Genomic DNA, 15,876 nt, shown 5'->3' with positions numbered 1-15,876 from the left:
CAAGGTGTGCTAAGAATATAATAGACAATTCCACAATTTTATTGAATATAACCAGCCATGGAATCATAGCTTTGAATGAAAAAGGCACAATTGCTCCACTAGCTAAAATATGTTTTGCCTTTCTCAATCGAAAGGTATTGTAATTGCTCTGAAAACTGACTTTGTAACGGAGGCCCGGAGGGCCGAGTGACATATACCATTCGATTCAGTTCGTCGAGTTCGGCAAATGACTGTGTGTGTATGTATGTGTGTGTATGTAACCAAAAATGTCGCTCATTTTTCTCAGAGATGGCTGAACCGACAAACTTAGTCTCAAATGAAAGGTACAACGTTCCCATAAACTGCTATTGAATTTCTAATGGATCCGACTTTCGGTTCCGGAATTACAGGACGATGAGTACGATCACGATCAAAAAAATCACGAAAATGCCGATTTTAATAAATTCTACAATGAATGTATAAAGGTGAAAATTTTTTCCAAAATGTGACCACAACTGCTTCGATTTGTAGTATTAGGTCACTAACAGCCATTCAAAGTCTCTTTGGCCACATTGGCCACCGACGGCCAACCAAACTTTCGTTGACTACATTGACCACCATAGACGGTTCCGGAAGTGCCCGGGAAAAGCGGCCATCTTTCAAAACTAACGAACTCACATCAGTTTCCCGGAAATGGTTGGGCCGATTTTCACAAACTTAGTCCCAAATGATAGCTATAATATCCCCACAGATGTCTATAATATTTCGTGGTTCCGGAACTGAACCGAATTTCCCATATTAGCCGGAACTCAATTTTTTTTTTCAGGGGGGAGACCCCATGAAATCGAAGTCGTATTTTTGATGCCAAACATCTTTAAAATGAATGAAACGTCGAGATTTCATGTTATCCCGAAATTTTTTTTTTATTAAAATCGACTTTTTGGGACTTTGCCGATTTCGCACCTTTTATCAATTTAATATTACCGTGGCTGTTTTTTTCTTTTACAAAATTTTAGAACTCAAATAATGATTTCTTTTCTTGTATATTAATGTCGTGTCGTGTATAATAAAAATGTAATATATACATTTGAAGCTTTTAATGAATATAAACAACGAAAAAATTCTCGTGTTCATGATTGAGAAAGGCACAATAGTTTTTTTCTCCATGTAACTGCATTTAGATACTTTACAATACGTTGGATTTTTGTTATTTATTTATTAAAGTTATTAAAAAATTAATAACTTATTAAATTAAAAGATGTCCACCGAACCGTGCGCGCGCTTCTGATTTCAAAATATTTTTATGTACCTAGGGTGATGAGCCTATATAGCTACTAATGTTTTATTGGCACACGCGTCTCATATTTGCGATATACGTGATGCGTTATTTATCACTAAACCAACTGACGATATGCTTCTGTAGGTATTTCTAAAGTACGGGCAGACTCAACTGGGTTTGCGCCAACTGAAAGACGGGGGTTAGTTAGAGGTTTTGGTGGGGATAGAAGATTGAGTTGTGTTAGAGCAGTTGCAGTTTTGATTTGTTTGCAAAAAGTTGCGAAGCTAATTTGTAACGATTATTGATAGTCAAACCAAAAGTAATGTTATCTGACCAATAGATAGTACGGAGTGGCATTTATTTTTATCAAACCTGCGATAATATTAATTAATTATTAATATTTTATGTCTATCAAATTCTTTACGGCATGCTCAATAGCGTAGTAGTTTCATAGTACAAATGTTTTATTATTTCGAAGTTATTTTTTGTTAACTTTTAAACTTGTATATACTGTCGTTCTCTTTGTTGCCTCATTTGAAACACGTTTAGAACTATGTTTTGAATAAAGAATATTCAGTACATACACTCAGATTTGCTCGAATGGGAAATATAACTTCGAGTCATGTAACGACCTAAACACATGTTCAGGAGTGGTTCAGTTAGAGATTCAAAATTTTGATAGTTCTATAATAAAAAAACTGAAAATTCAAGTACCAGAACATATTCTCCCCAGCAACAGTTTGAGCGAATGTTACTGAGTGCAAATAAAAATAAAATTGGATTATTAGGATTTCATAGGAAAACCGAAAGTTGCTATTTTCGCAATTCGTTTTCGTAGAATCGAACGAAGTTGGGTGGATATTGTTAATCATGTGACTTTAAAAAATTTAATTTGTCACGTGAGATGGTGCTTTACCTTCATTGATTTGTTTTGTATGTATTTATTAACGACGGAGGCAGTGAAAAGACCATCCATCGAATTTCATCGGACAATGAATAAATATGAGAATTTTAGGCCCTGCCAAAAAATTGAATTGTAGACGTCTTGTTTGCAACGTATCAACTATGGGTGTGGCTTAAGCGAGAAAATTATTTGATCGGTATGTCGATTCGGCAAATATTTAAAAAAATTAAAAAGATCAAACCGTCTCCGCTAAAACAAATTTCTTCCATACAATATCACGTTTTAAAATTTTAGTTTCGCAAACCTCTAATTTTGTTTGACCAATAAAATCGTTAACGAATAAATGTTTTGGATTTAAATAAATGAACATGCACTTAACATAATTTCGTCAACTATAGCTTGAGAACTCAACTGCTGTCAAACTGGCAGCAATGACACCCCAACTGCGGTATGTTATCCTTGCAGCACGCATCAACCAAAAAAGCTCCTCTCTTTATCAGCATCGACTGGTGTGAAAGCTCTCAATCAACCAACAAGCTTACATTCAGCTCTCTCCGTTTTTCCACAAGCATCAAACCTAGGATCAAACTTCATCCCTGAAACCAGGCGCTAGAACCGATAGCATAAAAGCACCGCTTGTGGCCCACCGATTCATTCTACCTCGCCACACACACCTAACCGCCCCACTTTGGATGTTGCTGGCGATGGTGGCTGACGGCAGTCGTCGTTGCTCGCGTAAATAGTAAAGGAAAGCACTTTTCCCAGTTAGCCCAAGACCGTTATCGTGTGAACATTGCTGCTCGACTGCTGCTTCAACTGCCCTCATCACTTGGCGCAGCATAGCGTAGCATAGCATAGCATAGTCAGAGTGCAGATCGTTGCATGACGCGAGTGCATTGTCATCCTGCACATACACCCCCCGTCCCTCCCGTGGGAGAATCGTAAATTGTGTCGTCATTAATGCTCATCTTTGTGAAACAATTGGGAACAATTATCGCGTACTCCAAAAAAAATCGACCAAAAATTTAAAATTTAGTGCCAGTTGTTTGTGATTTGTCCTAGCTATGTGTGTGAAAATGGAAACGAGATTCCATTGTGATTTAGTGATTAAACTGTGAAATTTGTCGATTGTGATCTCAGATGCAATTAAAAAGCAATACAACTTTGAACGCGCATAGGGGAAGGTCATCGCCGCGGCAAAATGCGATTGAAACTGCCATCGGTTGTTGGTAGTTTCCGTGGTAGCAGCAATCATTCGGATAACCATCAACAGCTTCGCGGATCGATTGTGACCAACTGTAGCTGCACTAATCGGTGGCAATTATTGGTGCCAGGTGCGCTGCCGATACGCTCCGGTAGTAGTTCCCGTGTAGGATACCTTTCGGTGAAGCTAGCGGATAGAAGTTCTGTTCTAATCGATTTTCCTGAACCATTACCATCACCATCGCCACCACCACCACCGACAATCCGGTGTGGTCAGTCGGCGGCAGTGGTCAGTGGTGACGATTCCCAGTGGAACTGCTGCTACAACTGCAGCCGGGAAGTTTGGTGAAAAGTTAGCGGAAGAACACGTTTTGTGCGTGTTTGTGGGAGTGTGTGTGGTTTTGAGTGTGGTAAGAGAAGTTTCGCTATTATTGGAAGTTGCTGGTGAAACGTGCTGGTGCTGCGCTTTTTGGCGGGATTATGGCTGGAACCAGTCGCTACTCATCTTACAATTGTTTGACCTCATGGGACTCGTATGATAAAATACCAAGGTACAGATTTCAGTATAATATAATTGTTCGAAAAGAGATTATATCAGTTAAGTCTAGTAGCCATTGGATTTGTATTAGACATGGGACGATGTATCTTCTTGTGTACTTCGAGTAATGTGAAATACATTCTCCAATGCGTTCGTCACGTCGCATTTTTTGAAAGTTGAGTTAAAAGCGATATAAAATTTTTGAAAGGACCAGTGAATTTTTCTTTTCCCTCCATTTTTTGTGATGTTTATCGTGAATTTCAAATCATTCCCTGAATGTTTTTATTTTTGATTAGTACAGGAGAAGGGTTTTAGTATGGTATCTGGATGGTTGAAGTATCTCAGGCCAATATGTCAGATATTTTTTATTAGAATATATACTTGCCGTGTGATGCAAATCTCTGAAACAGTGGATAAATTGTGGAATTCAAATCATGATTATGTCAATAATACCAATTTCGGGTTTCGCCATAAGCAATTATTAGGAAATGAAATATGTAGTGCTCTGATCAACAGTGTATCTTTAGTATAAATGTACAGCAGCTATTAGTCAATCCCAGCTTCTACAGATTTCCATAGCCTTCAACAAAAATGTCACGAAGCGAACGTGGAATGGCTCATGAATGCATTCTTAATAATAGACGCATGTCCTATATCCTATATAGATTGGACATTTGTGCTAATATATTTTTATGAGTTTCGATAACATAGACAAGTAAAACGCCTATTCTTCGGTAAGTCTTCCACGTAATGAATCATCCCCTTCTGCTAATTTCAAAAGAGTTGTATCATACTTCGGCATAAATTGGTTTCCTTTCAGAACCAAATGTGATGCAAATGCCCATTATATTATTTGGAGCAGCTCAGATATCTCTTTGAGAGATTCTGAAATGATGGAATATCTAAAATTCACGAATCTACAGTAATAAATCGCACAACGTCTGCACAATCTGATTAGAAAGAGACAGTTTTTTTTAATTTCATTAAATATTGTGGTTACGTTTACTGTTACTTTGAATTTAATTTTTGCAACTTGTTTCTTGTTTTGATACTTCAATTAATATTGAAGTTGCTACCTTGTAATAATAACTTCAAAGGTAAACCTGCTTCTATTTGTGAGGCGGAGCATCTCATTTATTTTCTAGGATATCCTGAGAGTTCAATACGCCTACCTCACTAGTCCTTTTCCAGAGGGGAAGATTTATATGAATTGTGTAAATTGTCTTCGATTAAAAATATGACATAACTCAAACATAAAGTAGTTATGGATTTTGCGTTTCGACTTCCTCTCATCACTAATCAGACACTAACTTAGTGACAGAACTAAGCTAGCGCACGATCGATACTAGCTTCAAAAATGGAAACACTATTTGTGTTTCTGAGCAAACTAAACAGAACTCCTTTTCTTGCGGGATATCAAGCTGGTCTAGGGGTTTGATCAGAAACACAACGAGTGTGGTATTAGCTTATTCCTGTCACTAAGTTAGTGTCGGATTCTGATGAGACAACGTCAAAACGCAATTTTCACTACTCAAACCTGGGAGGGAGGAGGTGTTAGGCATAACACTTTGCTCTGATAGAATTTTGCATGAGCTGGGAAATTGGCAGGTTCGAAATGAAACTGAACCGTCTCTATCCGATCATAAATATATATATATATATATATATATATATATATATATATATATATATATATATATATATATATATATATATATATATATATATATATATATATATATATATATATATATATATATATATATATATATATATATATATATATATATATATATATATATATATATATATATATATATATATATATATATATATATATATATATATATATATATATATATATATATATATATATATATATATATATATATATATATATATATATATATATCATTTTGAAGTCACCTTCAATGTAGTAACATGTCGTAATCTTAAATCTACAAACTGGGAGCTCTTTTTGGAAAAATTAATTTCTTGGATATTTTCCAACAATTAGTCAACTGAATGATTTGGATGACGTCGTGGATACGACAATCTTATTCATAGTAGCATCGTACCAAGATACTTCTCCACTACGTACTGTCAAAAAGACTAGGGGAACCCCGTGGTGGAGGGCTGAGCTTGAAAGAATGAAGAAGGATATGAGAAGAGCTTGGAACCGGCGTCAGCGTGATGATTTCAGGGCTTTCAGGTCAGCTCGTAGTGCAATGTGTCCTTCCAGTCTATTCTTAAATGCGACGCGCATTCATGGGATACCTGCATGTATCTCGGGTTGGATAAACGCAATGCTTAGCAACCGCATACTTTGCTCGTCACTGCGACAGGCTGAGATACGGAAGTTGAGTATTTGCGGTTGTCCTCAGGGCGGCGTTCTGTCACCGTTGTTATGGAACTTGGTAGCTGATGGCTTGTTGAAGAAACTCAATGAGCTTGGATTTCCAACCTACGGGTTTGCTGACGATTACCAAATACTAATTATTGGATTTTGCATCGGAACAATCTTTGACTTAATGCAACAGGCATTAAGAGCTGTCGAACAGTAGTGGTGTCGACAAGTTAAACTATCAGTTAACTCAAGCAAAACTTCAATGGTTCTTTTCACGAAGAAGCGAATAACAACCGGGGTTCGTCCCTTGCAGTTCTTTGATTCTGAGCTACTTTGTGCAGATCAAGTCAAATACGTTGGAGTCATATTGGATTCCAAACTGAATTGGTCTGCTCATATTGAGTTCAGAGTCAAGAAAGCGTGCATGGCCTTCGGGCAGTGCAGACGAACTTTTGGAAAGACCTGGGGTCTCAAACCTAAATACATCTATTGGATTTACACGACAATTGTACGTCCAATACTGTCATACGGATGCCTTGTGTGGTGGCAGAGGGGAGAGGTGGTGACAGTCCAGTCAAAGCTAAACCATCTGCAAAGAATGGCGCTCATGGCGTTGACTGGTGCTTTCACCACGACTCCGACTGCTGCTCTTGAGGCACTTCTAAATATCAAACCATTACACATACACTTAAAACAAGAAGCACTATCATGTGCATACAGACTGCAGGTTACTGGGCTTTGAAACAGTAATCATGTTGATCTTGCTACCAGTCATACACGATTGTGGTCACAAATGGTTACATGGGGTGAAGATATTCTTGCTCCCAGCGATATTACACTCACTTGTAGTTTTCCTTACAGGACATTCCATGTGAAGATTCCCTCTCGAGAGGAGTGGTTGTCTGGCTTTATGGAAAGACAACAACAAACGCAAGTGGTTTGTTACACTGACGGTTCTCTGATGGAGGGACGTGCTGGTGCTGGTGTCTACTGTCGTGAAATGAGATTGGAACAATCTCACTCACTAGGTAGATACTGTACTGTATTCCAAGCAGAAATCTTTGCGATTATGTGCGGGGTGCAATCGGCCCTTCGACTGAGTTTGTCCGGCAGAGTTATAAACTTCTGCTCCGATAGTCAGGCTGCAATCAAGGCCCTTAGCTCAGACAAATCCCGGTCCAAGCTAGTGATCGCGTGCCGAACCCAAATCTAAGAACTAAGTATTGTCAACACTATATACCTTGTCTGGGTGCCCGGACATTGCGGTATTACTGGAAATGAATGGGCTGACGAATTGGCCAGGACAGGTTCAGCGATTGACTTCGTTGGTCCTGAGCCCGCGCTGCCAATTTCGACAAGTTGGATACGGGAAAAAATACGGTCCTGGGCTTCGTCCGACCACCGCAATTATTGGAGAAATCTACAAACGTGTCGCCAAACAAAGGCGTTACTAGAACAACCATGTCCAGTGGTTTCGAAAAATCTTTTACATTTTTCGAAGCTCCACTGCGGCATGCTGACCAGGGCTTTAACCGGCCACTGCAAACTCAATTATCACATGGCAACTATTCAGCGCGCTGAGTCTTTTTCATGTGATCTTTGTGAATCCGACTACGGAACCTCATATCATCTGATATGCAACTGTCCAGCGGTAGCGCAATTGCGATTTCGAGTCTTCAGCCGTCCTTATATAGACGAAACCATGTTTGGTCGACTGAAACTCAGAGACATACTAAAGTTTCTTATCCAATGTGGTAAAGAGCTTTAGGCTTATTCGAAGTCAAGTTGAACTACTTGTGAGTTTAACTTACCTGTTGTTTATTTTTGTTTTGTGCTGTTATTTTTCCCACCCTTCCAATTCTACTTCCCCACACCTCCTTGTCCTTTCCTTCCGCTCAGGAAATGATGCAAACACACGGCAAGGCACAAATCCCCGACTATGTACGGGGAACGTGCCATTTGAGCCAATATATTCTGATTCCTTTATCAATGTACAAAAAGTTTCATCCATTTTAACACGTTGGAATATTGAACAATAAAAAAATGTTGCGAATTTTAGCTTAAAATAATTTGAAATAATTGCCAGCAAGTTTCACAAAAAATGTATTTAAAATAAACAAACTCTTAAAACTAAATTTAGCATATCCCAATCTAAAGGAAAATGAAAACTCTCTTGTAATTACTCTTGCTCAAATCTGAGATTTATTTGTTTTATAAAAAAATAGACACTTTACGAAGCTTCGCAAAAATCAGATAAAGTCAAATTTCGGTTTTTTGTAGTACCCAAAAACCGAACAATACACTCAAAAAGTATAACAAATCAGTATTTTATAGCTTTAGAGTAAAAATCATTTCAAATTAAAATGATTCGGCAGACGATTCTGGTTTAATAAGCGACATACGAAAAAAGTTTCGAGTGATCAAAGTCACCCCGATGATCAAAGTCACACCGGTTTACGGTATCTATAGTTGACAATATATTCCAATAATCTTTGATTCGCCATCAGTGATCTAGGCCTACGAATCGAAGTAATTTGATGTTTATTTCAATAGATTTTAAACCTATGAGGTATTACAATTGTACCGGTTCATATGAGAAATTATTATGTGACCGCAATAACCAACCTGTAACTCCGGAACCAAAAGTCAGAATTGAATGAAATTCAATAGCAGTCATTGCACTATGGTCCCAAAGCTGTATTTAGGAAGACAAAACTGTTTGCGCCTAAACCGTTGGTATTAGATATATAGTATCTTCGGCAAACTTTCTTAGAACTTTCTTGCCAATTTTTTATATTAGTTGAATTAGGGTGGTCCTTATGGTTAGGGTGTTCAACGCATCAACTTTTTTGATATATAAAATTCAGCTACATAATGTTCTACAAAGTTATAAATCAATCAAATTGAAGCAACTTTTCTGAAGAAACTATTTGGCTATCTCTAATGGTTCATGTGCTATGATTTTTGCAATATTTAAGGTAGGGTGGCTCTTTAAAAAATGGTTTTCTATTAATATCTTTTTAAGTGTTAATTTCTCGCTAATACTTTGTTCTAGAGGTTTTTAGAACTTTTGTAAATACACATTTTTGCCGAATCAATGAAATTTCTATCTCTTTTGTTTGCATAGTTACAGGCGATTTTCAAAACAAAAATGGTTTTTTTTCAATTTAAGTTCTTCCGACATTGCAAATGGATTTTCAATTTTTTAATTTAATTTGAAAGATCGGAACTTTTATAGTTTTTGGTAAAAAAACTGCGGGAGCGTTATTTCTGTAAAAAAAATTATTTTTGAAGATGGTGTATTTTTCAATTAAAATCGTTCATAACTTTTCAAATAGACGAGATAATAACTTTGTTACTTCAGCAAAAATATTCGCCATACAAAGTTCTAAAAGTGCTGCAAAGTATTTACGATAAATCAATGTATGAAGTGACAAATGAGAAATAGTGATTTTAAGGGGTAACGTTTTCATCGCTCAATCTCTTAGATAGATAGACATCCGAACCGAAAGTCCGATCAACTAAATATTCAATAGCGTCTTATGGGAGCGTTAAACCGTTCATTTGAAACTATGTTTATGCAAATCGGTTCAGCCATCTCTGAAAAATTGAGTGACATTTTGTTACACACAGACATTTTGCGATTTCGACGAACTGAATCGAATGAGATATGACACTCGGCCGCCAGGGCCTCGGTTGGAAAATCGATTTTTGGAGTGATTGCATAACCTTTCTTTATATGAGAAAGGAAAAAACGTTAACAGTTGTAAGTTTTGAAGAATTAAATTAAAAATTCTGCAAAAATCATGAACACGCACAGTAACTTTCCACATTATATCTCAATGACTTTTGGGGGATTGAAAACTTTTTTTAGAGATTTATGCAGGTTTAGCTGAAAACCTGGTCACGTCTCTCCATGTTCCCTTACATGAAAATGTATGTAAAATTATAAAAAAAAAATTTCGCGTATTTTCGGTATGAAACATGTAAATCTTCTTATTTCAAATCAAATTGTCATGCTCACTTCGAAAGTCCAAAGATTTGAATATTCCATTCTTTTATTAATACTATTTCGAATCGTGACTCAAAGAGTGCTGCTCATCAACGTTTCTCTTGTCAGTCCATCAACGAACCGGTGCCAGTAAACGCGTTTCAACTGTTTTGTTACAAACGCACAGCTGGACAAAGCCTCAAAAATTTTATTTTAGATTTTTCATGTTTTAATATTTTTCTCTGATTCTTAACAGGTTGAATAGAGTCTTCTCAAAATATTAAGTACCGAGGACGAAAATTCGATTACATTTTACAGAATATCAAAGGTGAAATATATGATTAATTCTGAGAAAAACTGTTTTCAAACCAAAGTTATTCGAATGAATATATCTTTTTAGCTAAGATTCCGATTGGTCGAATTGGTTTCATTTGAATTTTAGTTGATATAAGCCTTTCCTCTCGCCCAGACATGAAAAACAAATAATAAATCGTGTAATAAATTAAAGTTATAATGTTTAAAGTGGCTGTATGTTCTTTGAAACAGTTCGGAAAGATCGCTTGTTGTTCATGATACTTGAAAATTAGTATACTTTTCGAAAATAAATATCTTGCTTTGCCCCTTTCTGCCCCGAGGTATGAAAAAGGTGATTTTTCATGATATGTCTGAAGGAGACGCATGGTAGCATTTGATTATCCAGGGTTCTTAATATAATTTATAGATGTCTCTTATCATTACCAACAATTCAGTTTGTCTTCACATCTCGCCCTGAGCAGAAGCAAAAAATCGTCCCGCGCAAGTGAAACAGTCAATTCTACCTAAAAATCAATCGGTGCCTATCACACAAGCAGTCCATATAACAATAGCCTATACCTACTGTGCGATTTAGTGATGAGTAACGGTGCCCAGCAAAAAGCAACGGCCGAACTGTGTTGCTGTTGATTTTTCGAAATGCCCCGTAAGACCAGCCATTCGGGAAGTGGAACAGTTATTAAAAGTGCAGATGAAACTCAATCTGGCTGAAGTGAAAACCCTACAAATGCATCATATCAAACATGGCGTGCTGATTTCGTTCAACAACATTAACCAAGCTGAGTCATTCGCCTCGCGAAACAACATGCAGCACACCGCCGAATGCGGCAATGTTAAATATAGCATTCCCGTATACATCGAGAACGGCGCTGTAGAAGTTCGTGTCCATGATTTGGCTACGCGTACCCCTGACGGCGCGATTAAAAAATGCTTGCAAAAATACGGAGAAGTAGACTCCGTTACACATGAGACTTGGAGGAATTTTTTCCCGGGCATCCCTAACGGTGTTCGTGTGGTGAGAATGCGTGTCACCAAGCCAATTCCCTCATACATAACCGTCACAGCGATAGGAAGTGACGATGTTCTCATTCATCAAACATCACTAGTCACGTACCCAGGGCAAATTCCTACGTGCCAGTTCTGCACGAAGAAGCTGCACCTCGGAAAACCTTGCGTAGAAACTGTTAAGGAAAACTTAACCAATCCAACTGAAATCAACCCAGAACCATCTTACGCTAAACCACTAACAGCTGCAAAGCCAACATCTTCGGATCAAGTACCAACAACCAGCAACAACAACAACAACGAAACGAATGCCGAAAAATACGAACATACAATGACGACCGATAAGAGTAAGACACAAACTGGAAAGCGGCCCTTACACGTTCAATATTTTTGTCAATACGAGTATTGACGATATTGTTGCAATATTTCAATCCCATTTGAAATCCACATCGTCAATACCACTTTTTTTCATTACACGTACAATACTTTTGTCAATACTCTCTAGTATTGACAAAAATATTGTACGTGTAAAGCGGCCCGAACATCTGACCGCGAGCAGCAGGAAAGTAGTACGGATGAGGACATGGACATGAACGACAACGCAAAAGAAGACAAACGGATCGAACCTTAAATGGCAGTGGACAACACTGGCAATATTTCGCCCCCTAGAAAAAGGATCTCAACACGCAGCAGAAAGCTGCGTCTAAACGAGACAAAAAACTTAACATAGTTGTTTTTTTTATTTATTGTAAAAAATTGTAAAAAATATGTATTCTGCTACAAAATTCACCACACCTAATTTTTTAAAAATGAATTTTCGGATATAGTGCACTTTATATTCGTGAATGTGTAATTTTCGAACCACCCTAAGTGCCAAAATTTTGAGGTAATAAAAAACAAAACATAAACATCAAATATGAATTCAGCGTCACAAAATTACCTTAATGTGAAGTTTTCATCAAATTCGGGACACTTTTGAGGCTTTGTCCGACTTTTGTATGGAAGGTGATCACTGTGAAACGTCGCGTACTTTTTGAACGCCCGACGCATTCCAACTTTGAGGAAGTTTTTATCACAACGGTAGACTCTCCACAGAAGTTCGCGTCGAATTTGGGTCATATTTTTTTTTTTTTGAAAAATCACATAATCTTTGCATCAAAATTAAAAAAAGAGTCTACCTAGCACGTAAGAGGCATTATTTGGTTTTATAAAAATTAGTAATTTTGCGCTGAGCCTGGTTTTCACTATTCAATAATATCTAAGCCGTAAAATTCACTGGAACTTTGTAACTCAGTACATGTTTCACGCTAAAAAACATGTGTTACATCAATCGCCTACACTGTGGTTTGACGGACTTTTACTGCATTAAAATACGAGTTAACGTTCGAACCTCCAGCCAACAGCAACTTTATTGGTCAACGGAGAATGGACTCAATTGCAAACAATTCACGTCCTTACAACCGCAGACTGGCCCGTCCAAAACTGACACGGCACTGAACCAAGGAAATGTTACTACCCTAGCACAGGCATAAACTACACTCCATTGCATCCTGGGGAATACCACACTGAACTCGAGAAAGTTTATGCGTCCGTCTACCGAAGAAGAATGCTCCCATACATGAATATACCATTAAAAGTAATCTCCTGTGTTGGAAACTTTCGCAAAATTTATTTTCTCCTCACTTGAAAAGTAAACTGACACTATTTTCCTGTTCAGATCGATCCAACTAAAGCTGAAAGAAAAAGGAAGAAAACAAAAATAATTAAATGACCCGGATTGGGGGAGTGTTCGGCACAAAACCTTCATCAAAGTGAATTTCAAATCGATACCTACTATCGAAAAAAAAGTTTGAGCACAACTTGGTCGGTCCTCAGTCGAGGTCGACACTTATCCCACATTGCCATCCGGTGGGAAGTGGTTTTCCCGGTTTGATCAAATACCGGTAAGGAGGTCAGCAAAACACCACACCCTCACCCCTCACAAGGGGTTGTCCGGTCGGTCGCATCAATTATGGGTTTCAGTTCGTCAATTTCGTGTGTTGTCTGTGGTAAATAGTGTCATGCGGTGTTTTCCAACCAGTAAGGGAGGGTGAAAAGTTTAACAAAGTTTTCCCGTTACGGTATGGGATATTTTTTGGGTTTATTACTTTAGTGCTGGTGCTGGGTGGGTGTCAATCGCGAATACTGGTTAATGAACTGTCTAAACGGCGGAGCAATGAAGCAGTAAACCGTTATTAGTGACAGTATTAAATGTATATTATCCTTTCATGACAGACCCGGCAGGGGGAAAAAGTCAGACTCGAAGTTTTTTTGTCGAGGACTATGCTTGTGTCCCAGTTTATGTAGACGAGCAAAAATACTGACTCGGAACGGGCGACGGCGTTGCTAGCAATAATATTAGCCCTATCACTTTTTGTCTTTATTGCCAATTTCGGATCTACGCCGGTTGCCCAACCATTTTTTTTTCTTCATTCGTTTTATGTTGTTCTATGAATATTCAATATAATAAGTGTGGGTGAATCAAACATGTGAGTTGTCATTTCGGTAATTTGTGTCATAATTTATCTAGCACCCAACTCAATTCGTCAGTAATATGACCGTTAAATTCCAGTGGGAAAATAATGAAATTGGGTTTCAATGTTTAGCTTCGATGAGTAACTGTTCAACATTAAATTCGCATCGTGTGCCTAGTTAAGTTACCGAATGAATTCGAAACAGCGAAATCTAACTTTTCTAAGTTGGGTATTGCACAAATGGATTCATTCAAGTTTTTTTTCCATTTAGGAAGTAAAAATTTTGGATACATAACAACAAATACTTCCGTTTACGATCAAGTATCGCCGTACTTACAGCAAACCTCTATAATTCGTTTGCGATTGAGGTTCCATTACTGTTTCGATATGCCGTAAATTAGTGTCAACCACAAAAGATAACCTGAATAGTGGTCGCAGTGGCAATGTTTCCAACTAACAAAAAAGCGTCAGCTTCCATGCGTTTCAACCTATCATATCGTTACTCGTATTCCAGCCAAGGTGGTTGTTTGAGCAGAGATGCGTGCAACTCACAAGCAAAATTTTGACGTACTTTCGATCAATACCGTAGTGATTGATTTCAGACGTTGCCATATTCGCCCGTCTATTCGCGTAGAGGAAACATTTGTTTATGGCAAAAATTGAGCTTAAGCTTAAGCTGTACCGATGTTGTTCAAGTGTTAAACTGAGACAAAAGGCTTAATCTACAATACGTCGTTGAGTATATCAACGTTAAATGCACCATGTGCATGGATGCTGATACAGTTGATTACGTGATCTGGTACGACATTCTAAGCGAAAAACAATCATGTATCATTTGATCTATTGTAATAAAATCCAACACACAGTATTCCAGTTAACTCACAAGTGGAGGTCCATCAGTAGTTAGTATTACGACAAATTATTTCTGCCAATCAGCGAAAGCTGCGCAAAGTAGCCCTAGGCCGACAGTCAGCACCATCTGTGATTACAATTACAACAACGAACAAATCGAAACATCAGTCTGCTTCCTCATCTCGTACAGATCAGAAGCCAAAAAGTGACCTGCTTGCGAACAGCACACAAACAAAAAATACTACCCGCGCCGCGCCGCTCTAACGTGTACGTGTAGCATATAGACACAGGAAAGTTTCGTTGCAGCTAACTGCGAGTGAAATGAGTGAACAACAAAATAAATTTCGCCCATTACGGGAGAACACAATCGCGATTGATTTTTCGCAAACCCGTCTTAGACCTTCAGTGCGCGAGGTGGAACAATTGGTCAAGGTGAAAATGGAACTTGATCTTACAGAGATATCACACGTCCAGCTTCACCACACCAGGAATGTAGTACTAATAACGTTCAACTCCTTAGCCGAGGCAGAAAGCTTCGTAGCAAAGAACAACATGCAACATGACGTCGAATATGAAAACGTCAAAACCAAGATCCCCGTGTATATGGACCTTGATCTAACGGAAATTCGCCTCCATGATCTGGCACCTCGTACTAGCACGGATTATATTAAAAGATTCATGTCGAATTATGGAGAAGTGGAATCCGTCTCTAACGACAATTGGAGAAACTTTTTCCCTGGCATTCTCAACGGTGTTCGGGTTGTGCGAATGCGGCTGTACCAACCTATACCATCTTACTTGACTTTCGAGGGCAGATCATCTCAAGGTGTTAACTACATACAAAGAACCCTATGCACATACCCTGGGCAGGCGCCCACGTGTCAGTTCTGTAATCAGACTGCACACTACGGTAAGCCATGCGCCAAAACAACTAAAGAAAACTCATCTTCAAC

The 15,876-nt window shown here is 38.1% G+C and overlaps 1 protein-coding gene across 20 annotated transcripts in view; it reads left to right on the top strand.

Moving 5' to 3' along the window:
- LOC131694238 (potassium channel subfamily T member 2) overlaps positions 1-15,876 on the top strand; it is a 510,796-nt gene that overhangs the window by 287,596 nt on the left and 207,324 nt on the right. For 2 of the 20 annotated variants that reach the window (XM_058982786.1, XM_058982781.1), the window contains exon 1: positions 3,786-3,916. The exons of the other annotated variants lie outside the window; for them this stretch is intronic. In XM_058982786.1, coding sequence (XP_058838769.1) covers positions 3,846-3,916 — 71 coding nt within the window. In that variant the 5' untranslated portion in view covers positions 3,786-3,845. Of the gene's footprint in view, positions 1-3,785; positions 3,917-15,876 lie in introns of those variants that run through there. 20 annotated transcript variants of the gene reach the window in all.

Source organism: Topomyia yanbarensis, chromosome 3 (assembly GCF_030247195.1).
Source record: "Topomyia yanbarensis strain Yona2022 chromosome 3, ASM3024719v1, whole genome shotgun sequence".
NCBI lineage: Eukaryota > Metazoa > Arthropoda > Insecta > Diptera > Culicidae > Topomyia > Topomyia yanbarensis.
This window is presented reverse-complemented; position numbering and strand designations above follow the sequence as displayed.